The sequence below is a fragment of the Bidens hawaiensis genome, unplaced genomic scaffold (genome assembly GCF_021521415.1).
Source record: "Bidens hawaiensis isolate Kalapana, Puna unplaced genomic scaffold, B.hawaiensis_p1.1 tig00013379_1, whole genome shotgun sequence".
Lineage (NCBI taxonomy): Eukaryota > Viridiplantae > Streptophyta > Magnoliopsida > Asterales > Asteraceae > Bidens > Bidens hawaiensis.
Window position 1 is genome coordinate 33,511 of NW_027492134.1, and position 26,867 is coordinate 60,377.

At 35.2% G+C, this 26,867-nt stretch overlaps 1 protein-coding gene across 1 annotated transcript; it reads right to left on the bottom strand.

Annotated features, from left to right (window-relative positions):
* Positions 1–513: 513 nt before the first annotated feature.
* On the bottom strand, positions 514–16,431 carry LOC143543958 (pyrophosphate--fructose 6-phosphate 1-phosphotransferase subunit beta-like). The gene is made up of 16 exons (XM_077036157.1): positions 16,272–16,431; positions 14,651–14,803; positions 14,445–14,566; positions 14,316–14,369; positions 14,141–14,247; positions 13,961–14,066; positions 13,813–13,876; positions 13,498–13,586; positions 13,277–13,408; positions 13,036–13,206; positions 12,853–12,956; positions 12,395–12,506; positions 11,498–11,582; positions 10,903–10,947; positions 9,614–9,682; positions 514–590 (listed from the first exon to the last, which is right to left on the bottom strand). Exons 1-16 carry the CDS (start codon positions 16,429–16,431, stop codon positions 514–516), a joined length of 1,650 nt encoding a protein of 549 aa, XP_076892272.1.
* Between the last annotated feature and the right edge of the window lie 10,436 nt (positions 16,432–26,867).

Sequence of the window (26,867 nt, forward strand, 5' to 3'; positions counted from 1 at the left end):
CTCATTGTATTTCGCACCTTGAGACATAAGCTGTAACAATATCAGAACCTAATCAATGTCTACAACAATCCCCTCATCCCTTTTCATATTTGATCTTCATCTGATACAACGTTATCAATGCAAGAAAGAATTAAGTGATTATAATGGTGCGTCAATGTAATATCAACGATGCATCAAAACACTTACAATAGTGCGTCGAAACCCACATTTCACATACTAAAGTGCTACACACTGGAACATTAGATTTTAAAAAAGAAACACATGTTTTGATAGATAGTTTAATAAATTCTTTGGCATACAAAGAGAATGTTCGTTTTAGTTTGTGAATCCAACTATAGAAATATTTATGGATCACTCAGTCGGGTAAAACGTATCGTTTAAGTTTTTCGGATATTCGAAATGTTCATTAATTAAAATAGCTTGTTTATAACAGTCACATCCAAGATGATAATTTAAATTTCTGAAGTCATAAATGTAAAATTTTGATATGCGTTCAAGGATCTGTAAAGAGACTTACGCTTGGGATCCAAGTTCCAACCTTAATGTGTGATTGATAAGATCAGCTGTTGGACCAACAAACTGAACAGGACCTGGAAAAAAATATATGAAAAATTAATGTTAGCACCGTCTTACCAAAACGGATAGCTGGGTCGGTTTAAAGGTCAAACCATGCATACGGGTATGAAACAAACTATCGTTGTATTGGTTGTTTGTCTATCTTTGCGAATAAATAGTAGAATATGACACAAATGCAATTTTGCACGAATCATGACATGAAGTGGTTAAGATTTTGCTAAAAAAATAGTCCCCGTCTCCAATGTTGCAAAAGTCGCTAGACAGACCCTATGCGTTTGACTGAGAAGTTGGGTATACTCGAAGTATTCAGGGAGTATTTGAAGAGTATTTGGACATGGTAAATATAAAGAAAATTAATTTTTGAATATTATATATATGTCAAATATCATTAGTTTATTAATTTTTATAACAAAATATGTGAATATCAATACAATTAAGAGAAATACATTTTTAAAAAATAAATTATTCTAAAAATTGTTAATCATTAATTAAAAAATGATATTTGTTCTTCAATATTATGGGAAGACGAATTATGTTTTATTTTTTAAAGTCCAAAACGGTTCAAGCTCACTAACTAGATGCGATTCTGGCTAAGGTTGACCACCTTTTATCCATGCTTAGTAACTTGGCGGAGTTAAATAAACTCCCATCGGCGACATACCTTGTAGTGAGTACTCGGCCTTGTAAACCTACTTTTACAGCATTGCCCGTGTCTAGTATTTGTTGAAAATAGTGGACCAATTCGGTTAATTTAGCGCGGCCGAATGAGTTAGGACACGTAAGAGTTACACCTTGTCTAACAAACTAAAATCTGCTTAAATTGTTTAACCAGTAAATGACGAATATAATTATGATGAACTAATTATTTAGAATAGTTATAAATAAGGATTAGTTTGTTTGCTAATTAAATACATAGTTCAGTCTTTAAACGAGGGTTAAATGAGTTAGATTTTGAGGCCCATTTAGAATTTATGTTAATATAAGATTATTTTAATAATCTTATATGAGAATAAAATAGCCAACAACGTTTTTGCATAACAAAAGTAAGTACGTAGCCGCCAAACTAAATTTCATGATATATCGTTGTACTCAAAAAATAAGGGAGGGCCAATTAGCGCTCTCTCTCTCTCTCTCTCTCATTTTACGGATCTAAAAGCTTCAACCATAAAAGGAGCATTATGCCACCCTAGCCGATCTCCGGATAAACTGGCCACCGCTGACAGCTCCGTCAGTCTTGCGCTACTGCTGCCACCCTAACCGATCGCCGGATAAACTGCCCGAATGAGTTGCACGCCGCCGCCACCGTCTACACGCACACACTCTGTCGTTGATTTGTCATCAACGTTTGTTTGTTGAACCTAAGTGTCTTAACAGGTGCTATTCATTAACCGAGGTATACATTTATCTCATCGTAGTTAATAATAATGTGTACATTATTATTGTGCTCGTATGCGTTTTGTAACCGGATACTATCGGGTTTAGTTAAAGTGACGATTACTCGTTTATATTTTCAACTGCGCATATTAATTAATTTGATTAATTAATTATTTGACATATTATTAAACCGAATTTAATAATGTTAAAGTTTTTACTGATCACCAATGGAACCCAGCAGTGGTGTCAGAACCCAATTAGATCTTTGATGATATATCTTTCTCTTTCGCTTTAAGGATCTAAAAAATTCGGCCGTAAAAGGAACAATCGGCCACCCTAGCCGCTCGTCAGAAAAACTGTCCACAGCTTAAGCGCTGCTCCGTCACTCCTCCGTCGCTGCTACCGTGTACCCGTTGTCAATGTCATGGTTACGCGCCGCCGCTACCATCTACACGCCATCACCACTCGATTATTGATTCGTTAGTAGCGTTTGTTCGTTGAACCTCGGTGTCTCAACCAGTTATTCATTAACCGATGTATAAATTTATCTTATTGGTAGTTCATAATAATTTTTACATTATTACTGTGCTCATATGCATTTTGTAATTAGATTCTGTCGGGTTTAGTTTTGGTGCTGATTATTCATTTATATTTTCTGTTGCGCATATTAATTAATTGGATTAATTAATTCTCTGACATATTATTAAACTAAATTTAGTAATAGTAAAGTTTTGACTAATCACTATTGGAACACAATAGTAGTATTAGAGCCTTGGTTACAACATACGAGTCGGTATCGGTCTTTTAACCGAATTAGAACACTAAGTTTAACTAGTTTTAAAGTTTTTGATCTTATTAAATTTTAGGCACTTTAATTTGGCCCGACCTTGTTTTGTGGTTGTTTGTTTTTATGCAATTTTTTGCCACCTTGATGGTTCAAAGTTGTAATCATTAGGTGTTGTATAATTTTGGTAAATATTGTAATAAACAAACACCCAAAGGTAAAAACCCAGGAAGCTAAACAAGATTCATGAAGTCAGTGGGAGTTTCTCGAGACTCGACTGGATGCACTCAAGTCCATCATTGTGGTTGTTTGTGTGTTGTGACCTCGTGGCCCGATGGATCTTGCTATTAGGCTCTAGCAAGACTAAATAAATTTTGGCTATATACATTTACATATTATCTTGCTATTGTGGTTGCTTATATCTTAAACTTTTTATAACATAACAAACCGAAAACCAACATAAATTTAAACAAGAGTATTTAAAATATTAAAACAATCATATTAGAACATGTTCTATAAAGGTTTTACAAATCGTCAAATTTTGTCATTAAAACAAAGTTTGTTTTAAAAAAAATAACAACTAATTAAGTTTTGCAAATTAAACTAAATTTAATTTTCCAAAACTATTAAGTTAATAGATTTTGATTAACTTAAAATTTGTTAAATGAGTCACGACACACTTAGTTTTAATAGGTTACTTAAAATTAAGTTTCCTGAGAGATGAAATGATAAATCAACTTGTGTCGATTAAATAAAGTGAAACTGGCTTTTACTCTATTTGGTAAATATTATAATTAAATCCCAGTTTTAAATCTATAGTCCATGCCATCCTACTATAAGCTACACTTGGGGCAAGCTGCGAAACTTCAAATGTTTGGAGCCACAGCACCACACTTGATCTATAGCCTATCTCTCCAAGGTGCAAAGGTTTCGTTGACATGCCCGACCCTTCCGCACATACCTGTACTAGGGCGACTATTTCTTTACTCTCTTGCTATGTGCCACAACTATCTGGAGACTGAGGTGGGAATAGATGAGACTAAACGTATCTAAATAGACAAGAGTATCGTAAAATGCCTCGTACGCAAGAGTTGTGCTTTTACACAATATTGGCAATCGTTGTCAGTCTGCCTACCACATACTAATGTTGCGTGCTATAGCCGCCGTTACTAACTGCTATAGCCAGATTCTCAAATTCCTACTCTATTCATGTAATTGGGTCATTAATAAAAAGGAATTAAATCATCAAAAATATTGATAATTTATCTTTTGCTTATTTAAATTGATGTCTACTGAAAATAACTCCTCCTTCAGTCTCAAGTCCATACCTGAGAAAGAAAAGCTGAATGACACAAACTTTCTTGAATGACACCATAATCAGATAATTATTCTCAAAATGGCAAAGAAGCTCTACATTCTCGATGGACCAGTTCCTATCGAGCCAGAAAATGGCGCAGTTGCTAGCCACTACCTCTTCTGACCTCCCTAAGAACTTGGAAGATGTAGGTGTCTGTGAGATGCTTAAGCAACTCAAGGGCATATTCGAGAAACAAGCCCAACAAGAGTGCTTTGACACAATGAATCAGCTCATAAGCTAAAAGAAGGAACATGGATCCTCTATCAGTGCGCATGTCGTTAAGATGAAAGGGTACATTGACCGGTTAAAGAAACTTTATTATCCCCTATCGGATGAATAGCAATGGATTTCATCTTGAACTCTCGCCCCAAATCCTACGACCAATTCGTAATGAATTTCAATATGAATGCCTGGGTTAAGACAGTGTTGGAGCATCATGGAATGCTCAAATTTTCTAAAATGAATATTCTTAACAAAACTAACCAAGTTCTGATGGTTAAATCTGCCGGTGTTAAGAAGCCTAACCCAAAGAACACGTGTCATAATAGCAAGGTCCAGAAAAAAGGTTATTGTTGCTGTCAAGCATGCCACCAACGCTAACAAGAATGTTGCAAAATTACCATTGCCACCTCCTGAAGAGCGCCACTGTTATAAATGCAACAAGATGAGGCATTGAAAACATAACTGCGGCAAGCATCTAGGCAAGCTGAGAAATTAGAGTGCCAATGGCGAAGGTTGCTCTAAAGGTATTTCTATCTACATTATTTGACTTTTTGCTATTTCCAGCAACACATGGGTATTTGATACCGGATGTTGTTACCACATTATTAATGTCTTGTAGAAACTGAAAAATGGAAGAAGCTTAAACAAGGAGACATGGAGCCCATCATTGGTGATCAGAAGAGAGTCCTAGTTCTTGCAAATGGCACATATCATTTTGCGTGTCCATATGGTCTTGTAGTTACTTTAAATTACTGCTTGTTTGCACTTGGTATGACCAGAAACATTATTTCAGTTTCTTCACTTTTTGAACAAGTATTTAAGTACGCTTTTAATGGTATTCCTACTTCTACTCACTTGAATGATGTCTTTTATTTTGAGGCTAAACCTCGGAACGGTATTTATGAGATTAATGTTCAAATAGAGAATAACAAATATAATCTTTCAAAATGTATCAGATCTGGTATAAATGATACATTTCTATCGCATCATTGACTTGGCCACATAAGCAAGGAATGAGTTAAGAGACTCCAATCCGAATGGATTCTTAAATTCACAGGACCAAACTCTTTTGACGAAAGAGAATCTTGCTTAGCCCGACAAACTCGCGAAGGACTCCTTCACCAATATTAGTGAACGAGCTAAGAATATGTTAGGACTCATACATACTAATTTATGTGGTCCTTCAAGAACCATGTTTAGAAATTATGAAAGACACTTCGTTTCTTTTATTGACAATTATAGTAGATATGCTTATGTTTATCTTATGTAACACAAGCAAGAAACCTTTGAAAAGTTCAAAGAGTTTCAAAATGAAGTGGAAAATCAACTCGGTAAAATCATTAAAATACTTTGAACAGATCGAGGTGGAGAATATTCCAGCTTGGAGTTCATCAATCATCTAAAAGAGCGTCATGTGGAATGGTTTTAGAGTTCACTACATCCGGCACACCCCAACATAATGGCACGAGCGATAGGAAAAATCAAACCTTTCTAAACATGGTCTAATTGATGATGTGTAGAGCTAACTTTCCTCACTTCTTTCATAGCTTTACTCTTATAACTATCGCTCGCATTGTCAATATGGCTCTGACTAATAAGGTAAACAAAACTCCATATGAGATATGGCATGGGTGGAAACCCAATTTGTCTAACTAAGAGTATGGGGACGTGATGTACACGTCACCAGCGATTTTGATGACAAACTCGATCCTCGCCACGTAAAGTTGTTTTCATTAGATACTATAACCAAAGAAAATATTATTTTAAATATCTTGATATAAATATGATTTCTATTAAAAGGAAGGGTCACTTCCTCGAGAAAGGAATTCTCAAATGAGGAATTGGAAATAATATTGGCCATCTTGAAGAAATTCGAGAACTACAAATAACTGCTGAGGAAGTTAGAATGTCTGATCAACAAGTTGTTGTAGAAAAATCAGACACAAATACAAGCGTTCGCAGAGGAAGTAGGATTCGCAAAGAACATAAAGATAACTATGGCATCTAAATGGTCCTGAAGACCTATAAGTAGCTGAGTCTAATGACGAACCTGCTAACTAAAAATTTACTCTCCTGGATCTTGAATTTGAGAAATGGCAATAACCCATGAATGCGGAGAGGCAATATATGTGTGGAATTCATGTGTGGAACTTGGTTGAGTTACCCTCCGAGTGTCAGGCAGTAGGGAGTAAGTGGATTTTCAAGAGAAAAACCGACATGCATGGAAATGTACAGCTTATAAAGCATGGCTAGTCGCGAAAGTTTTACTCAAACTCAGGGTGTTGACTAGGATTAAAACTCTCGCCCGTTGCTATGATCAAATCGATCAGGATATTGTTGGCCATAATAGTGTACTATGGCTACGAGATATGGCAAATGGATATCAAAACCACTTTTCTTACTGGACACCTCTTTGAAGATGCGTATAAGGTTCAGCCTGAAAGTTTTGTAGATCCTATATATTCTAATAGGGCGTACAAACTTAATAAAACCATTTATGGCCTTAAGCAGGCATCTCGTAGCCGGAATCTTTGTCTTAACAAGAAAATCAAAGATTTTCGTTTTATAAAAAAAATGAAGATGAGCGTTGTGCTTATAGAAAAGCTAGTGGGAGCACTATATCATTCCTTATCTTGTATTTGGATGATATACTTAATATTGGAAATAACATACTTATGCTTGAAGAGGTCAAGCACTTGTTGGGATCTTGCTTCTTGTATTTGGATGAAATACTAATTATGGAAACAGCATCCATATGCTTCAAGAGGCCAAGCACTTGATGAGATCTTGCTTCGCAATAAAATTTTTTGGTGAAGCTGCTTATACTCTAGGAATCAAGATCTACCGAGATAGATCTAAGCGGCTTATAGGGTTAAGTCAAAGTACATACATAGAAAAAGTAATGACACGTTTCTCAAAGGAAAACTACAAGAAAGGTGGAGTTCCTGTTGCTAAAGGAACCGTGTTGAACAAATCACAATCTCCCTCAACGGACATTGAAACTAAGCACATGCAAGCAATTTCATATGCCTCAGTGATTGGTTCTATCATGTATGCTATGTTATGGACTAGACCTAACGTCTCGTATGCTTTAAGGATGACCAACCGTTTTTAGAAAAGTCCTGGCATTGCCCGTTGGACTGCAGTAAAGAACATTCTAAGGTACTTAAAGAAAACCAATGATATGTTCTTAGTGTTTTGAGGGGTGGAAGATGAGCTCACTGTAAGGTGTTACACTGTCGCTAGCTTCCAAAGTGGCCGAGATGATTCTCGCTCACAATCATGATTCGTATGAACTCTTAATGGAGGAGTCGTTTGCTAGAAAAGCTCCAAACAGAGTGTGGTGGCCATTTCAACCACTGAATCTGAGTATATAGCTGGATCAGATGCTGCAAAGCAAGCTGCTTGGATGAAGAAGTTCATCTCCGACTTCGATGTGGTTCTAAGTATATCAAGGTATTCTGTGATAACACAGGTTGCTATTGCTTAGACCAAATAGCGCAGATCTCATTATAGATCCAAGCACATTCTGAGGAAGTTCCACTATATACGGGAAATATTGGAATAAGGAGACATCATATTAAGCAAAATAAACACAGATTAAAACCTAGCAAACCCGTTCACTAAGCCGATGACTCAGGACAAGCATGACCAACATTGGGATGCTATCAGTCTTAGATTAGCTTGCCATTTATTTTGATTTAGTATTTAGATGTACGAACATTTAAACAGTTCTACTTTTGAATTAACTTTTGATTTAATGGTTAAATGCAAATATATAATCTTATAAATGTGTTCGATTTAATAAGTTTAATCCATAAATATTATATTCTAAATTATCCGTAGTCGGTCAAGCTCATGGGAACAACTATAAATCTAGACATTCTGACATTGGACTCAAGGAGTTGAATTCCAAACTCACAGACCTCATTCTGAATGACGTTAGATGTAAATCGCATCAAAATCCTCTTCATGGATGTCAGTCATTAGATGTTTTGATTTTGGTATACTCATTTAGTATCCTTAGACGTGAGATGCATACTACACCTTTCGTTTACCAAAGGCCATTCTTTGATAGGTGCTAACCAGTATCACGTAACTACCAGTCATAAAGGCATTTGTTGGGAACATTTTTGAAGTTTAGTGGGAGTTGTATGTAGTCAAGATGGAATTCTGTACTCTTACATTATATTTAACAGTTAGACATCATGGCGCCCTCGGTGATTCAAACTGGTGAAGTGAGACCTCACCCAAACTTACTGCTTGTGAGATTGAATCCCATGTGAGATTGAATTGGATCCATGTCTCATTGTTCAATTGATGTCTTATACGAAAAGGATATGTGACAACGATTACCATAAGCTCATTGTCTTGCAATAGGATGTTCCATAATGTTGTAGCTTATTTTATTGTTAATATAAGATTATCATTATTAATAATATAATATAAGAATAAAATAACCTACAACATTCTTGAATAACGAGATTAAGTACGTAGCTGCCAAACTCAAAGTACGTAGCTGCCAAACTCAATTTCGTGATATATCCTTATACTCCAACAATAAGGGAGGGCCAATTAGATCTTTCGTGATATATATTTCTCTCTCGTTTTACGGATCTAAAAACTTCAACCGTAAAAGGAGCAATTGGCCACCCTAGCCTATTGCTGGATAAACCAACCACCGCCTACGCACTGCTCCGCCAGTCCTCAGCTGCTGATGCCGTGTACCCACTGCCAATGCCGCTGTTACGCGCCACCACTACCGTCTACAAGCCGTCACCACTCAGTTGTTGATTCGTCACCAGTGTTTGTTCGTTAAGCTTCGGTGTCTCAATCGGTTATTCGTTAACCGAGGTATATATAGTTAATCATAATTTGTAAATTATTATAGTGCTCGCACACGTATTGTAACCGGATCCTGTCGATTTTGGTTTTAGTGCTGATTACTCCTTTATATTTTCTACTATGCATATTAATTAATTTGATAAAATTTAATTTTATAACATATTATTAAATCGGATTTAATAATGTTAAGAGTTTTGACTGATCGTCACTAGAATTCAAAAGTACTGATTGTGTGTCATTTGATTAAATGATATTATTAAGGTAAAGCTCATAAACTTAAAAAGACATTTGGAAATGTATTTATTCAACATGGTATATGTGTTATTATATTGCTTTTCTTCCAATTTACCCAATATCATATCATAAATAATTAATGTGTAAAATATGATTAAAAAAACTATATTTTTAAACCAAATCAACTTAAATAAGTAGCAACGTAAGTTAGATGAATGTACCTGGGTTGGCGTAACGGTTCTTTAGAGACCATTCATCGCGCATTGACGCAAACTTTTTGAAAGGAGCACCTAAGGTAATCAAAATGAATTATGTTACGAATTTAAATAACTAATAAATCTTAAAAAGAATATTTTGAACGAAAAATAGTCAATTTAAACTAATATTTAAAAAAAAAATTGGTTTGTATTGGTCTCAACTATTTCATTTTGGTCGATGCTGGTCTCAACTTTCATTTTGGCTGGCAACGGTTTCAACTTTAACATTCGTTTCTTCCACCAGTCTGCGACTAAAGAAGTACTAACTCCGTTACGTAATTGCTGACGTGTCCATCCTACTTGCCAAAAACACATGACAATGCAGCTTACGTGGATATTAGCTTATACTTAGCATGTTTACATTCACAATCAATCCCTAATTCTCCACCCGGCACACCCCAATCAAAATCCACAAATTCTCTCAAGAACCCTAACTAAATCATTGAATCGATTACACTCTCAAGCCCTAATCACACTCTGCTCGCAATGATTTCATCATCGTCTTGTACATTTGCTCGTAAGTAAAACCCTAAAAATTTCAAACTTGATTTATAGGGCAATTTCAAACCGTAAAGGACAACCGTAGAATTCATCCTCATTTCGAGAACTTCTGTGACCAGCAACCATACGAATTGCAATTAAATCATGATTGCAATAGACATTTCCCTATAAATCAAGTTTGAAATTTTTAGTGTTTTTCTTACGAGAAGATGTACAAGACGATGATGAACTAATTGCGCTAGAGTGTGATTAGGGCTTCAGAGTGTAATCGATTCAATGATTCAGTTAGGGTTCTTGAGAGAATTTGGGGATTTTGATCCGGGTGTGTCAGGAGAAGAATTGGGGATCGATTATGAATGTAAACATGTTAAGTGTAAGTTAATATCCACGTAGGCCGCCATGTCATATGTTTTTGACAATTGACAAGTAGGATGGACACTTCAGCAATTACATAACGGAGTTAGTACTCCGTTAGTCGTGGATTAGTGGAAGAGACGAATGTTAAAGTTGGAACCGTTACCAGCCAAAATGAAAGTTGAGACCAGCGCCGACCAAAATGAAATGGTTGGACCAATAAAGACAATTTTCCTATATAAAAGTCATGTCCAACAATCCTGTTGAGTTCAGCCACTTCACCGGTCGAACCGGTAATCTGTCGGTTAAAATAATAATGGTTATAAAGGCATAACGGGACCAACTAGAAACTCGGTTCCTAGTCCGGCCATTAAAGGTCATAAAATATTGGACGTTACCTTGAAGTTCCACCATTGCTTTCTTGATCACAGGCTTAAACTTGCCTGCAAAAGTTATTATACTTTTAATACAAAATATGTGAATTCGCTATAACTTAAAGGAAATAAGAGAGAGGGTGTATGGTCGCTGGTTGTGCAGAATCACTTAATTCGTTGGTGTAAGGTTCCGCCAATCTTCGGTTTCTTAGTGAGAGATGTATTAGAGTTGTATAAATTAGGGCGGTTATGGGAAAGGGAAAAGGAAAAGGAGGTGTTTCACGGGATTGTGATTATAGCTTGTTGGAGCATTTGGAAATCGGAGAATGAAAATAAAATTTTAAAGGAAAAAGATCAAGATTGAATTGATAATTGGGTAGATTAAATTTTTTAGGTTTCTTTTGGTACAATCATAGATCTAAGAAGGCTCCGATAAATTGGTCAAATTGATGTAATTTTATTTTCAAGTAATTGTGTTCTTTTGTGGGTTCGTGACTGCCTTCCGGCTTGTGAAGGGAGCTTGTTCTGCGTTTTTGCCTGGTGTTTATAAAAGTTTACATTTGGAAAATAATGATAATAATAAAAAATAAATAAATAAAGAGAGAGTGTGGATTAATACCTTGCCTTCTCTCCACGTCCATTAAAGATGTCAATGCCGTTCCACCTACTGTCCAATCTTCCACACGGGCACCTAAATTTCCCACCTGAATTTCATAAGACAACCATGCAAAATTTAGCAACTTCATGGTACAATAAATCTTAGTTTCTGACAATCTATTATTTGAAATTATGAGGGTAAAATAGTCGACCGAGTTCACGGTGTTTTTTTAAGATCTATTTCTAAAGCTCAAAATAGATTTGTGCGTAGTTTAAATTAGGCTCAAGCTCAACTTTATTATTCATTTAACTATTATATATTTAATACATTTAGAGCATTCCTAGTCCGTCATCTATCACCATCTATATAATTACACTAAAAGAACAGTGCAATTCTCTATCTTGTTCAATTAAATGATATTTTTTATACCTTTATCATGACAGTTTTTTTCTCACCTTTATTCATAACCAATTCAACGAATATTAAAAAATAAATTGGGGCAAACAAAGTTTTCTCGAATTTACAGAAAATCGCAATGTTCTCTCTCCCCCCCCATAATTTACACTCGTAACTCCACCCTATAATTTGCAAATTCACTTCACATAACTTTAGAGGATTTGTTGAGAATGCCTATACATCAAATTGTAACTATAACTTTATGTATCAACTAATATATAACATTTAATTGTTTTTTAATAGTTCTATATATAATAATCCTTATTATACAAATATAAATTTAAAATATCATATGAAAATTAAATAAATAATAGGTATTAAGCCGATACGTGAAAGTTTGGGATGGAGCTCATTTATTAAAGGAGCGTGATTATAAGCTTGGCTTAATTTGAGCTTTTATTAAGCCGATCTCAAATGGTTTATGAGCGGATCAACTCGTTTAGAGAAAGTTCAAAAGCTAACCGAGGAAATCAATCCTGTCTTTCCGGAATGAAGCAGAGCTGCCGCTCCATAACCCAAAGCATAGCAGTAGTTTGAGTCAAAATTTGATGGCAAACCACACCTCCCTTCATAACTGCAGATAGAGACCATTTTCAGCATAAATGAAACCAGTAGCATTTTTTTAAATTTCCACGTAAATTAAATTGGCCTTGGGGTTCACCGTCCGGCTTTGACAGTGTTATATCGAACCATGAGTGGTTTTTGTCATCGTAAACAAAAACCAAACTGCTAGAAAATTTAAACCAAACCAAAACAAACTCTTCATTCAAAATTCATAAACTATATATATGTATGGATGGGTATATGTATTCACGGTCTAACCTCAAATCAAATTGTTTATAATGTTTTGAAAACTGTGAAAACGGTCACGGAAAAAAATCTTTTGATAACCCAACCAAAAAACCAAACCAATAGCATACCCGAAAAAGTGTGGCTGCCCTTTAAAATTCTTGTTAAATCTCCTCTTTTCTAGTTCAGCTTCCACCATTTGAATGAGCATCTTTTCAGTTTCTATTTTAGAGACCTATAACCAAAAAATAGTGAACCAAACCCAATATATTTATTAATGATCAATTAATATGTAAATATAAGTATGCCACAACCTGCACATTTCCATGAGGGTCTCTCTCTAACAGCAGCTGTTCCTGAATTGCTTTTGGTAATATCTCAAAGACATCATGAGACTGACTCCTAAGTTTCTTCTTCCATGCTCCTTCTTGATCAACAACACCATGGGCTATGATTTCATTAAGCTCTGCAATAAGTTGTTGCACCTGCATATCATTCATGATCCGGTTAAGGTGCAATTAATTCACTAAACATCTATAAACCCTAAATGTATACCTCTGGAATGAAATCAATCAAGCCTTCTGGTATGAGGATAATACCATAATTGTAACCAACATCTGCGCGCTTGCATATTATGTTTGTTATATAATTTGTAATACTCTTTAGCGTCTGCTTTTGAGCAGCAACCTGCAATAAAATGAGTTAGCCATCAACTTTATTTATTGCAAATTAATTGCTTTTAAACATTTATTTAGATAACATAGGATAAGGGATGCCTCTTCTCCAATGATTGTTATGTTTGGATGCGTCTGCAAAGCACATTCCAGGGTTATGTGTGACGCAGCACGGCCCATTAACCTTATAACTGCAGTTATAATTACAATAAAAGAGGTGAATATTGTAAGAATATGAAACACTGATTGCATTCCATTCAATAGACGATTACTATATCTATAGAGATGAACCGGGCCCGTGGGTTCCTAATTAAATACTATGCATCCCAATAAAGATGACACAATTTTCAATTTTTACAACTATTTGACGAGTATAAACGCGAATAAAACTAGAAAGTTTAGAGCATGCAGGCTTACAGTGATAATATTTTCCTGTCGAACGAGCATCGACAATCAAATTTCCAATCATTTCTGAATATATCTGCATATCATAGAACAACAACCTTGCATAAATGAGCATTGCAGCAACTTACCTTGATGCCTTGAAAACACATAATATTCTTACCTTGCATGCAGTGTCAAACCCGAAACTTGTTGGAACTTCTTTACACTTCAAGTCACCATCTATGGTTTTTGGGCATCCAATAACCCGAGTTTTCATGCCATTAGCCCTTCAACAAGTTAAGGATACCAATAAAATCCTAATCACATTTGGTCTTTCGAGCAGAAACAGAATACAACATACCTAAAGTTTTCGGCTAGCAGGCAAGCATTTGTATTCGAGTCATCCCCACCAATGACTACAATTCCATCTAAATCAAGCATCTTGGCTGTTTCCCGAGCTTCATGAAACTGCAAGATATTACAATCTCGTTAACAAACCCAAAATTAAATCAAGGTATTACAAATTTAATGTATACCTGCTGAGGTGTTTCAATCTTGTCTCTTCCACTACAGATCATATCAAAGCCGCCCTACAAATTATACATTCTAAACATAGTTAACACTTAACAAAATAAAAAAAGAAAAACGTGCGCTTGCAGCATTACCTGATTTCTGTAAGGGTAGACGAATTCGTGAGACAAATGAACATATTTACACTTCAAAACTCCAATAGGGCCACCTTTAAACCCATATATTGTGCTGTTTTTGGTTCTATTATGTAAATAGTCTGTATTAATCCAGCCAACCATAGGAAAACAATTATTAGCTCTTCAATAAATAAACAAGTTATATATCGCAAATGCATACGTACCGAAAATTCCAGAAATCACATTGTGTCCACCGGGAGCCTGGCCTCCGGATAGAATTACACCAATCTTTAGACTCTTCGTCGGTAAAGAGCCGCCTGCTTTCAAGGATACAGATGGCTGTCCAAACAGATTTGGAAAAAGCTTTGCGATTTCATCTACATTATTATAATCCAATTATTTTGTATGCATATTCATATATAAGACTACAAGGAAATAGATATGATCTGAAACTATTTGGTGCAGATAATAATATTGTATAAATTAACCTATCAGTTGCATCCCAATCATTTAGGATCAACTTAAGTTCACTTTCAACTACCATTAATAGCACAGTTTCCTAGAATCTTTAAAAATTTTTGCGCCGGAAGTAGAAAAAATTTTGGGCCTTAAGTACAAGGGTTTATTATTGAGTTAAATATTAAATGTTTTAATGGGCTTACTTCGTTATGATTGGATTGTACAAGATTTTATTTTTATAAAAGTGAACTTAAATTAGTTGAGTAATTGGGTTTAAATATTAAAAATACATGTTTTGTTTTTTAAAAAAATATATATAATTTAACAAAAAAATCACGCCTATCAGGGTGATCGGGCCGAGGGGCATCGACCACCCTACCCTCTTCAAAGCCTGCCTTGCTAACTGCCATTAAAATTTCTGTTAAATTAATGTAAAGTGATCAATTTACCCTTACTAATAAAAAACTGAAAATTCATAAAACCAATCATCATCCAACAACCCAACAAACCCCTATCTTTATGCAGGGGTAAAGCTTGGACGAAAACGCGAAGAGGATAAACGAACTCAATGCATATAAAAATTTTCATAAACGGGAAGCCATGCTCAAAATTTTAAGACCAAAAAGAGCCAATTTACAGTACTACGTATAATAATTTTCGGATAAAACGTTAGGATCAGCTTCCCAAAAACTTAAGGAGAATAATAAGCAGACACTTTCTTTTTCTTTTTTTCACAATTGTTAAGTTCTTTTTGCACCGGATTAAAACGTCTCGTTTTCTAATGTTACATACGACTACATGTGTTTTGAGTGGTTGGTGTGATGGTCGTGTGATGAAGAGATATGGTGATTCGGAGTGGCGGTCGCGTGGTACCAGTTATGGTAACTTAGTTCGGGATGGTGATGGGGTGTTGGAGACGATGGCGATGACCGCCGTGAAATTGAATCTGGTGGTGGCGGCGGCTAGGGAGGATGAAACAGATTAGCTTAAGAGAGAGAGAGAGTTTTGTCCCTTTGTGTATTTTATTTGTTAATTTTAATATAAAATAACTAACATATAAAATTACAAAAACACCCTCATGTGTAAGGCACATGACCAGATTTAACAAAAGAAATTAACTGGGTTAGTGACAAATGACGTAACCTGAAATAAATTTGAAACATGAATTATGCCTTTTATTATCTCTTTCATTAAAGGACGTTTAATAAGAATCATGTCAAACATAAATGACGTCTTTTACATTTTGTCTATAATCTATTGAACAGCCAACAAAAAGCATGTATTATTATATAAAAAACCACCCCAGCACAATGATTTCTAGTGTCAATCAACACAAATTAAAATAAGAACACATATAAATCATCTACATCTAATAGCTCAGAGAACCTGGATTGCCGGTGGCGGAGGTCTTAAGGCCATCGACAACACTGAATGAAGATTTGAGTACGGAGGGAAGAGGAATGGACGCTTGAAGGCGACTAGTCTCGACTTCACTGTAGACGGAGGACGAGCGGCCGGGTTTCACATATCCGTTGGTAGTGGGCATGACCGATAGATTGATGAAAGTAATTGTGATAGGAATGAATAGGAGTGGATTTTAATTTTGTGATATGTGTACATTGAAGGGTAATTGTGATATTTGTCCGATTGGTGAGGGTTTGCATGAGACTCGTTCTAAAATTAATGACGTTTTCTAGTACCAGCCTTTGTTGCATGAAATGAAAACTAAATTATAAAAAGTGGTACTCCAACTATAATGCTATTTTCAATGTTAGTACTAGAAGTCATGTAATTTCCAAACAATATAAACAAACGTCACACTTTGAAAATTGTTGTGTGTATTACGTATAAATAGATATTATATTGTAACCAGGTATTGAATTAATCAAAGTATGTTTCATATATGAGATGGCCCGTTCTATATATAGAGTTATAGAGTTGGAGAGGAGCCTTTAACTGAATACTAATAGCACAAAGTGGGTCTATACTGATGACGGTTAACAATTAACACTCCTCCTTAAGTTGGAGTATAGATGTTAATAATTCCTAACTTGTTACATATAAAATCGATTTTAGCTTTTCGAAGAGGTTTAGTGAGATTAACTTCAAGCTGAAAATCTGTCTTGGCGTGAATCGGTTGAATGGATGGAGGATCTGTTTGAGTGCCTACAATCCGATCTCTAATCAAATGAAAATCAACCTTAATATGCTTCGTCTTCTCATGAAATACTTGATTTTTGGCTATGTATTGCTGACTGACTATCAAAATATAATCGCATCAAGTCATCTGAAGTAACCCCGAGTTCTTTAAGAAGTCGACGAACCCACATCATCTCTGATGTTACATCTGCCGTGGCTCTATACTCCGACTCAGCACTTGATTTGGGTACAGTGCGTTATTTTTTGTTTTTCCAAGATACAATATTTCCCCCAACAAATACACACTAATTGGTGGTAGACCTTCGTGAAATTGGACAACCTACCCAATCTACATATGAAAATCCAGATACCGTCTCCATCCTCTGTAAAAGCACCCACACGACAACGATCTTGATCAGAATATAAGATCCATAGTCCTGGTGTTATCTTGAGATATCTGTGGCATTTGTCATTTTTATATTGTATTGGGATTCATCTTTGCATTCGATAAATCGACCCGTGGTGTCGTTTCGATGTATTTGAATTATTGTTTATCAATAATATAATATTTCCGATGATTTACGTTCATCGTTTGCTAATTTTCTATTCGTTTTGATCAATTAACAAAACTCCAAAGATTTAAAGTCGTCGTTTAATCAATCTCCAAACTTTACAGGTTTAACGCGAAAATATCCAATTATTTTAATTTCTATTTCATTTCCAACATTATCAAAGGTCAAGGTTCATCTTGTAAGTTAATTTAATATATATTTTAATACAACATGATAGTGCAGGGACCAGATTGTAAATTTGTATTCGAAATATATTATTTTAACTCCTGCCCCCCCTTCTTCTCACGTTTTTCCTACAACGGAGCTCCGGAAACGACGGTTGCTCCCTCAAGCTCCCAATCACCCCACTAAACTTGCTTTTTGACTCAATTAATTAGTGTTACGACTTTAGACTTCGATAACAAACGATAATCAACACTTTAATTGCGTTATAACATCCTATAATCATCAAATCTAACCCGCGAACCGGCCGAAAAACGGCTAAAATACAATTACGACAATTAATCCCTATACGCTCCAATTAGCATTATAAATAGATCTTATGCATCCAACTAAACTTGTTCACATCTCTCTAATCTTTAATTTGATCTTCAAAGTCGTTTTCCGGCTAGTCTCCGTTCACCTTCAACTAAGAACCTTAACAGGTAATTATTATATGGTTTTTATTCATTTTTAGCCAAAAATCAAAACCCCTAAACAATATAGACAAACATAGAAGGAATTAATCGAATTGGATTTCTAGGGTTAGGAAGAAGATGAAAAAGTTTGAATATTATTATAAATAATATTTGTTCTATTTCTTAAACCAAAACAAGCAATAGGTCCAGTGGATACCTACTTAGTTGTGGGCTGTAAGACTCGGGTTCGAACCCGGGTCAGCAGCATATTTTTGTTTCCATTTCTTTTAATCATTTTTCTTTAATATTTAAATCAAAAAAATTATTAAAAATCCATTTAAATAAAATAAAATTATTTTAAACTAAATAAAATTATTTATAAATTATATTTTTTCATTTTTCATCAAAAACCTAACTTCCACATTCGTTAAACAGTTAATAATAGTTTATATCTCCGTTACGTTAACTTTCATTTGTTAGCTTTATAATTCGTTAGATTTATAATTCATAAACTTTAATTCGTTAAGCTTTATAAATCATTAACTTTAATTTGTTAGCTTTATAATTCGTTAACGTTAATTCGATAGCATTATAATTTGTTAACTTTAAATCGTTTGCTTTATACTTCGTTAAGATATTTATATTTTTTTCAAGATAAAATTTTCATTAAAATCCATGATTAGTAAATTAAATAATTCTCGTATTAATGTTAAGTTATTAACCAAATAGTATTTAAATAATACAAATCGTTAAAATTTTCGTTCAGTTTAAAATAATATTAAAATAATCTATGCCATAAATTAGTAAAAGTTATAATAAAATAATACATATTCCCAATAAATAATTAACTCTTACAATCCCGTTAGTTAGTTTTTAAATTTTTGTATTTATCTTTTTATAGTTCGTGAGGATCGTTCGTTTCAGTTACATTGACAAACTTTCGAAGTTCGTTTCCTATTTATCATCTATTTGAAAGGTGAGTTTCTCACACCCCATTTTTAAATGTTTTCATATTTTGGGGGTAGCATGTATATCCTATTCAATGCAATTACTTAGTTATTCTTTTTCAAAATACAATTCATATATGGACTCGTGTATTTGCTTACTTATTTGCTTCAATTTCAATTTCAAGTGGTGGTTTCGATAAGTATGATCACACCCCCTTGTACTCAGGACTGTGGTGCTATGAGTGGAAGAGGGACCCCCGATCCGAGTACGTGGTTGTTACCAACTGGAAAGGAACCTTGCATGCGATTATCTGAACACGTTGGTTGTTACCAACTGGAAAGGACCTTACTCGCGTTTTTACACTTGTTCATAGAATTGTATGATTTTCTTTACGCACATATCAAAATTGTGTGATTCTCCCAAACTACTTGTTAGTTGACTTTATTTTATATACATGCTATATGTACGATTATTAGAGGTTGAAACGCGATGAAGACACTAGACTTAGGTTACAAAAATAATGGAACATTTATTTTGAATTTTCTTTTATTTAATATTATTTCTTTGTTTTGAACTTGTGTACTTGAATTTTGAATAAATTAATGACAATATTGTCACATAATAGTGTTACATGTGTTTTGAACAATCTATACGTCACACTCAGGCGTTTCCACTTAAGCCCGGGTATTGCTGATTAGTATCGGAGTCGTGACTATAATATAGGATATTAGACGTAGAGTTCTAGTTAGTTTAGCTTATTTGTTTATTTGTTTAAGTTGCATGATTAGAAATTATGTGGGCCTTACTTGGTTGGTCAATGCACTTGCTTATTGATTTCATTTATGCCTCATGTACGCAAGCACACACACAAGTCCAAGACTTAGGCCTAAAACAATTATTTTCAATTGATATTATTTTCGGTGTTCGATATTTCTTCTTCTTAAAGATGGTTCAACGTGATGGGTATGTAGTAACTAGAAGTGGGGACGTTCTTGTTTTCCGAACTCTTGACACCAAGGTTATTGAAACCTAAGGATAAGTAATGCACATAAATCCAAATCAGATGTGGGACCCAGTTGCTTACCTGTATAGTTTAGAAAGGGCATGAAACCTATTAGGCCAAAGCATACCACACCAAACGCCATATGAATCAAAACTTTAAACTTTCAAATGCGATCATGTCTTCTTTGTGAACGGGATATGGTTACACTCCTTAGGATGTCATAAAAGTCACGGTGGTTCATGCGATGTGTGAATCCGACGCTAAATGCTTTACAATGTGTTTTAACTGAAAGTCTGTCAAATCATGGTGATACACGAATACCCAGATTTCGGTTCGATTTGATTATGCATTTTGATTTTTGTGTTTAATATAAGAATCCATTGGTGTAAGGTCCCGAGCCCGGGTGCCCTACTTTAGCGTTGGATTTACTCATCAACACAGTTTGTTACAACGGAAGCATAAATAATTTTTACAACGGAAACTTAAACTTTTTATATAACAACCTTCTTCTCTATCTATTCTTCAATATGGATAGCCTCGTACGTGCCTCAAGTTTGCCACATCATCAATAACACCTACATGCATACTAAAAGTCAGCTATACGCTGAGTGAGTTCTAACGTTTCATTGCTTTTCATAACATACGATTTGTAAATACATCACGTCTTTTATACATTTATACAAGCATAACGTTTATAATCTTTATTTACTTTCTATATGTCTGTCTATCAATCATTTCATAACTATATTCTTATATGCTTGCTCATAACTGAGCCTCCTATTCTTGCTCATAACCGAGGCTCCTATATCTTGCTCATAACCGAGCCGTCTATTCTTGCTCATAACCAAGCAGTCTATTCTTATCCCGGGAATCCTACAGTTGGTAATCATATCCAAAATTTCACAAACATTTAAAACTAAGAAAATTTCGTTTTATTTAAAACCAGTTCAGAGTAAATAACAAAGGAATAATAAATGTCAAGTTCCCAAAACCTGGAAAAATACCAAACCATAAGCAGCGAAAAAAGTTAAGTATTAAAAAAAATTCCCAAAACCAATTATAAACGAAACTTCTATTTTTAGTTAGGAGTTCTCGTCTAGAAATGCCTTCAACTCTCCCGGTAGTCCCTAGCACGTCCAAGCGATAGTCCTTAGTCTCAACCTGAAAATCAAACTAACATATACACAAAGTCAGCTTGAGATGAGTGAGTTCAAGTTATAATAAACGACATATCTATAAATCATTACAAAATTTTAACTATAGAGATATGAACCAATAGGGAACTAGATAAATGATAAGTAGCCATATATATCTATATATATAACATCCAAATAATATAATCATGGTCGAACACGCGTACGACCTAAGCACCTGAAATGGGATTTTACGGGCTTTCCAAGGCCCACCATAGGATTTTAAAACCTGAGTAGTATAGTTTGGCCCGACCAAAATCATCGTGCACGAAAAATTCAATATGATGGTGATCATGCTACACGAGCCTCCCCCATCACGGGCTTTCCAGGGCCAGCCACAGGATTTTAGAACCTGAGTAGTATAGTTTAGCCTTGCCAAAATCACCATGCACACAAATACCCGAATATAATGATGATTATGCCACACGAGCCTCCCCCCTCACGAGCTTTCCAGGCCTGCCACAGGATTTTAGAACCTGAGTAGTATAGTTTGGCTCGGCCAAAACCATCATTGCACCGTATACCCACACACAATAGGCACACGCAACTAATTCTTAGTGACTAAGAACAAATTTAATATAACAATCATAAGCAATAGGATAACATATGAATATACATATATATCTTTATTAGTCCGTCTGAAATACGAACTAATACAAGCAGGTCTATATGTATTCAATTAATACCAGGAATATTGACATCCTCGAGCCTAGACCGTAAGTAATATATATAACCATAAGGAATTTAAGACAAGTCTAAAATATCCTAAGGCCTAGATTATATTAATATATAATTTTCAGAAATATATAATTATAAACGAATCTAATGATATCCTCTAGTATAGGCTATCAATAATATATAGTTCTTCAGGAATATATAAAACAATAAAAGAGTCTAATAATGCCCTTAAGCATGGATTATCAATAACGTAAACCATAGCCAATTGATCAACCAAACAAAATCACCACACGTAAACTATAGATAATGAGTAGTCTAGGAACTATTACAAGGCCCAATAATAACCTCAAGCCTAGACTATAGGTAGTATATATAAGTATATGGATTACAAGATTATAAACGGGTTTAAAAATATCCTACGACATAGGATATAATCTAAACATAATTATAGAAATATACAAATAGCATTGAAACTGCACAATATCGTCCAGAACGTTTAAACTGATAAAATCGTACGGAGGTGTGTATGCTAGCCCAAAACGTAAAAGGAGTTAAAAGGGGCATCATGAACTCACCTGACACGAGGCACACAATCAACAACGAGCTAGAGAATCTCTAATCAAATCCACAATTCACAACCTCTCGGATTGCACACAAAGATTACTAACTAAACCGTACAGACTCGTTTATCCTACGAGGCGTTCTAACATGACTTGGTTGACCTAAAGCCTCGACCTTACCAACTTCAATTTCATCAGCCCCCCGAGGCCTTGTATTAACCGAAACCACCCTTAGACAATTCGGGGACAAAGGATTTCCAAATTACCCCCGGAAGTTGCTAGTTGAATAGAATACGCGCGTTAACGAGTGGTTTATGCACTTAGCAATCAACTTAGCCCCGTGTGGACCAAATTAAGTATAATTACAGCCAAAATGTCCACACGACACTGCACGAGTTGAATGGGTCGGTAGTTCACATGCACAACGCACCAACTTCCCAATAAACGCGAATTCGCGTTGTGCCGACCCGTTTGAGTAACCGGCAACCAATTCAGCCCCAATACTTAAAAAATTAATTTTTCCACAGCCCATATATGGAACCGAAGCTACACAAACTGAATTGGTAGTTAATTCCTTTAAACCTCGCGCTAAACGCAACAATTTAACAATCTAGACAACCGAACACTAGTTTTCAATCAACCACTAATTGACCAATCGAACGAAAACCATAGCTCACGATGTTAAAGTATGTTACACTAGACATACCTAGGAAGATGACGGATCAAAACCTCACTTCAAACAGCCCCGAAAAGAACGCAATTTGACAGCCACCGGTTAAGCCTAAAACGAACTTATCGATCAATAACGAGTATAACATGCAGATTTTAGCATGCGATGATACATTTTATTATATAGGAAAACTATATAAATAAATTATGAAATTTTTACCAGAGTTGCATAAATGTCTTTGGTGTTTAAAAATATTTTTATTATATTTTTCCAATTCACACAAAAATCATAAAAACTTCTCCAACATAGAAAGGTACGTGCAGCTATTTCAGTGCACAACAAAAATATTTTTTTTTGTTTAAAACTCATTACCAAACCAAATTAAACTATTCCAATTGGGTTGTAATCTTAACTCAAAATATGAACTTTCAGAAGTGGAATCAACCAATTTGGACTTGTCAAAAACGAGTTATGATGTCGGGAAGGCAGATCAGAATCCGTCACCCCGCATCAGCCTTGACACACATTTTTATAAAATCATAAAAATCATTCAAATCTCGTCCAAAAATTACAAATTATACTGGAAACTAGACTCAAAGTAGAATATCATGGAATCAAGAATCTATCAAAAACAATCAATTTTCATCGAGTTACAGACCAAACAGCAAACGAGTACGAATCTGTCAGAAACTGTTTTAATCAAAACCCAAACCCTAACATGTTTATGACATCTTTAGGGTTCTAATTCATCAATAACATCATAATAATTAAAATTACAGAAGTTTGGACATTTAGGGTTTATCAAGAACTCATCAAAACATAAACTTGATACATAAAACTTACTAATTAGCGTTAGGAATCATAAGAATCAATCAAAGGCACCACCAATTGCAAGACCCAAGGTTGAGATAACTAGGGTGTGTTGGTGGTTTGAAATTGTGAGTGAGGGAGAGCAGCTGCATCGATTGTTTTGGGGGGAATTAGGTTTGGGATTTTTTTTTATTTTAATATTATTTTTAATTCATAATTACAATAATAGTCCTTGTTGAAACAAGTTTGGCTTTAAACGAACTTTTTAACAACGAACCGGGTTATAACAAACCATTGTGACTAAAAAAAACCCAAGTTAGTAAAAATAAAGCCTTGTCGCTATCTTTGATAAAACTATTTTATAAAAGCCGAAAACGTACAAAGCACTCGCAATCGATCGCAATTTCATGAAACGAGCTATAAACTAAACACCTAATCATTTAGATTGAAATTTCACATATATAATATTTTTAATATATGATTGAGGTATTATTTCATATTTTCACCAACGTTCGGGTCAAACTCGTGTGATTTGGTAATTCTCTAATTACCACAACGTGAATGTTTGTGTAATAACCAACAGACTTAATACCCCAATTAAGTGAAATGCATGAATGAGTGATTGAGATAACAGAGATTGTGTAAACGGTGTTAACCATAAATTGTCGGGTGTCACAGGCTGCACCTGCTCCCACAGTTGCAAGCACAGAAAACCAACTCCAGATTCATTCGGTTTACGCGTTAGCAATCGAATAACTCAAAACCCTATCAAACGAACTCCGTTTTGGGAAAATAATATATCCACGCCTTTGTCTCGACAAGACCCATCAAAGCCACCAGTTCCTGTAGCCGGAAATTTCTGCCACCATCGCCGGGAAACTAAACAGTCGCCGGATTTTAATCCTAAACGAAAAATTGATCAATGAATGAGCATAATAGGCGGGTAAATGGACTTTTAAAACGTATTAAAAAGGCTCCTATATTAGAAAGATGAAACCCCGCCTTTTAAACAAACTTTTACAAACGATCAAGCCGGTTAACAAAATTTCCAGGCGTTAAAAGTCCCCTCTCCTTACAATGGGATTCGTCCCTGAATCCCGTTGAAATAGGAACGGAAGCGGATAGAGACCAAAACCTAATCATCTAATCACACAAGAGGACAGTAGAGGCAAAACTCCTACTGGCACCCGAGTCAAACAGGACCGAAGCCTGCCGCTCGACAAGAAAAATAAAAAGACTTAGAGTGATAGCATGCTACGCCTCAGCTAAACAATTATGTGTAAAACGTTCGCGAGGATGAGAAATGAACAGGAGAATTTAAGGAATGTGAGGAACTTTAATGCTAACGACACGAACATTAGCCATATCTTATCCCTACAAAGATAGAACCCTAACACAGTCAAGCACAAGTAGCATTTAGAACATGGAAGGTAAGGGTAAACTATTAATAACGTCGATCAAGTGTTATTAATCGTTTACTTTACCCGCTCATCCCAAAGTACCCCTGCCCCTAACCATATTAACATCCCATCTAACACATAAGCAATTATACACATAATGAAACCCTAAGGCTTATAAAGATAATTAAAAAATAAAATTACCTCTTGATGTGCAGCTACTCGTGGTTGGCATTTTTAGTCCTTTCTTTTACAGTTCGAGTCCAATCATTCGAGAATGCTCGGATCCCTCGAACCTTGGCTCTGATACCAACTTGTAAGACGCCGAATCCCGGGAATCCTACAGATGGTAATCATATCCAAAATTTCACAAACATTTAAAACCATGAAAAATTCGTTTTATTTAAAACCAGTTCAGAGTAAATAACAACGGAATAATAAATGTCAAGATTCCCAAAACCTGGAAAAATACCAAACCGTAAGCAGCGGAAAAATGTTAAGTATGAAATAAAATTTCCAAAACCAATTACAAACGAAACGTCTATTTTTAATTAGGAGTTCTCGTCTAGAAATGCCTTCAACTCTCCGAGTAGCCCTTAGCACGTCCAAGCAATAATGCTTAATCTCAACCTGAAAATCAAACTAACATTCACACAAAGTCAGCTTGAGCTGAGCGAGTTCAAGATTTAATAAACGACATATCTATAAATCATTCCAAAATTTAAGTATAATACGAGATATGAATAAATAGGCAACAGGATAAATGATAAGTAGCCATATATATATATATATAAATATATATATGCATAACATCCAAATAATATAATTACGGTCGAACACAAGTATGACCTAAGCACGAGATACGGGATTTTAGGGACCTGTTTTGATGATTATGCCACATGAGCCGCCCCCTTATGGGCTTTCCAGGTCCCGCCACAAGATTTTAAAGCCTGAGTGGTATAGTTTGGCCCGGCCAAATTCATCAGGCACTCAAAATTCAATATGATGGTGATCATGCCACACGAGCCTCCCTCACGGGCTTTCCAGGGCCCGCCACAGGATTTTAGAACCTAAGTAGTATAGTTTGTCCCAGCCAAAATCACCATGCACACAAATAACCTAATACAATGATGATTATTCGACACGAGCCTCCCCCCTCACGAGCTTTCCAGGGCCCGCCATAGGATTTTAGAAACTGAGTAGTATAGTTTGGCCGAACCAAAACCATCATTGCACCGTATACCACACACAGTAGGCACACACAACTAATTCTTAGTCACTATGAACAAATTTAATATTAACAATCATAAGCCATAGGATAACATATGAATATACATATATATCTTTATAAGTCCGTCCGAAATACAAACTAATACAAGCAGGTATACATGTATT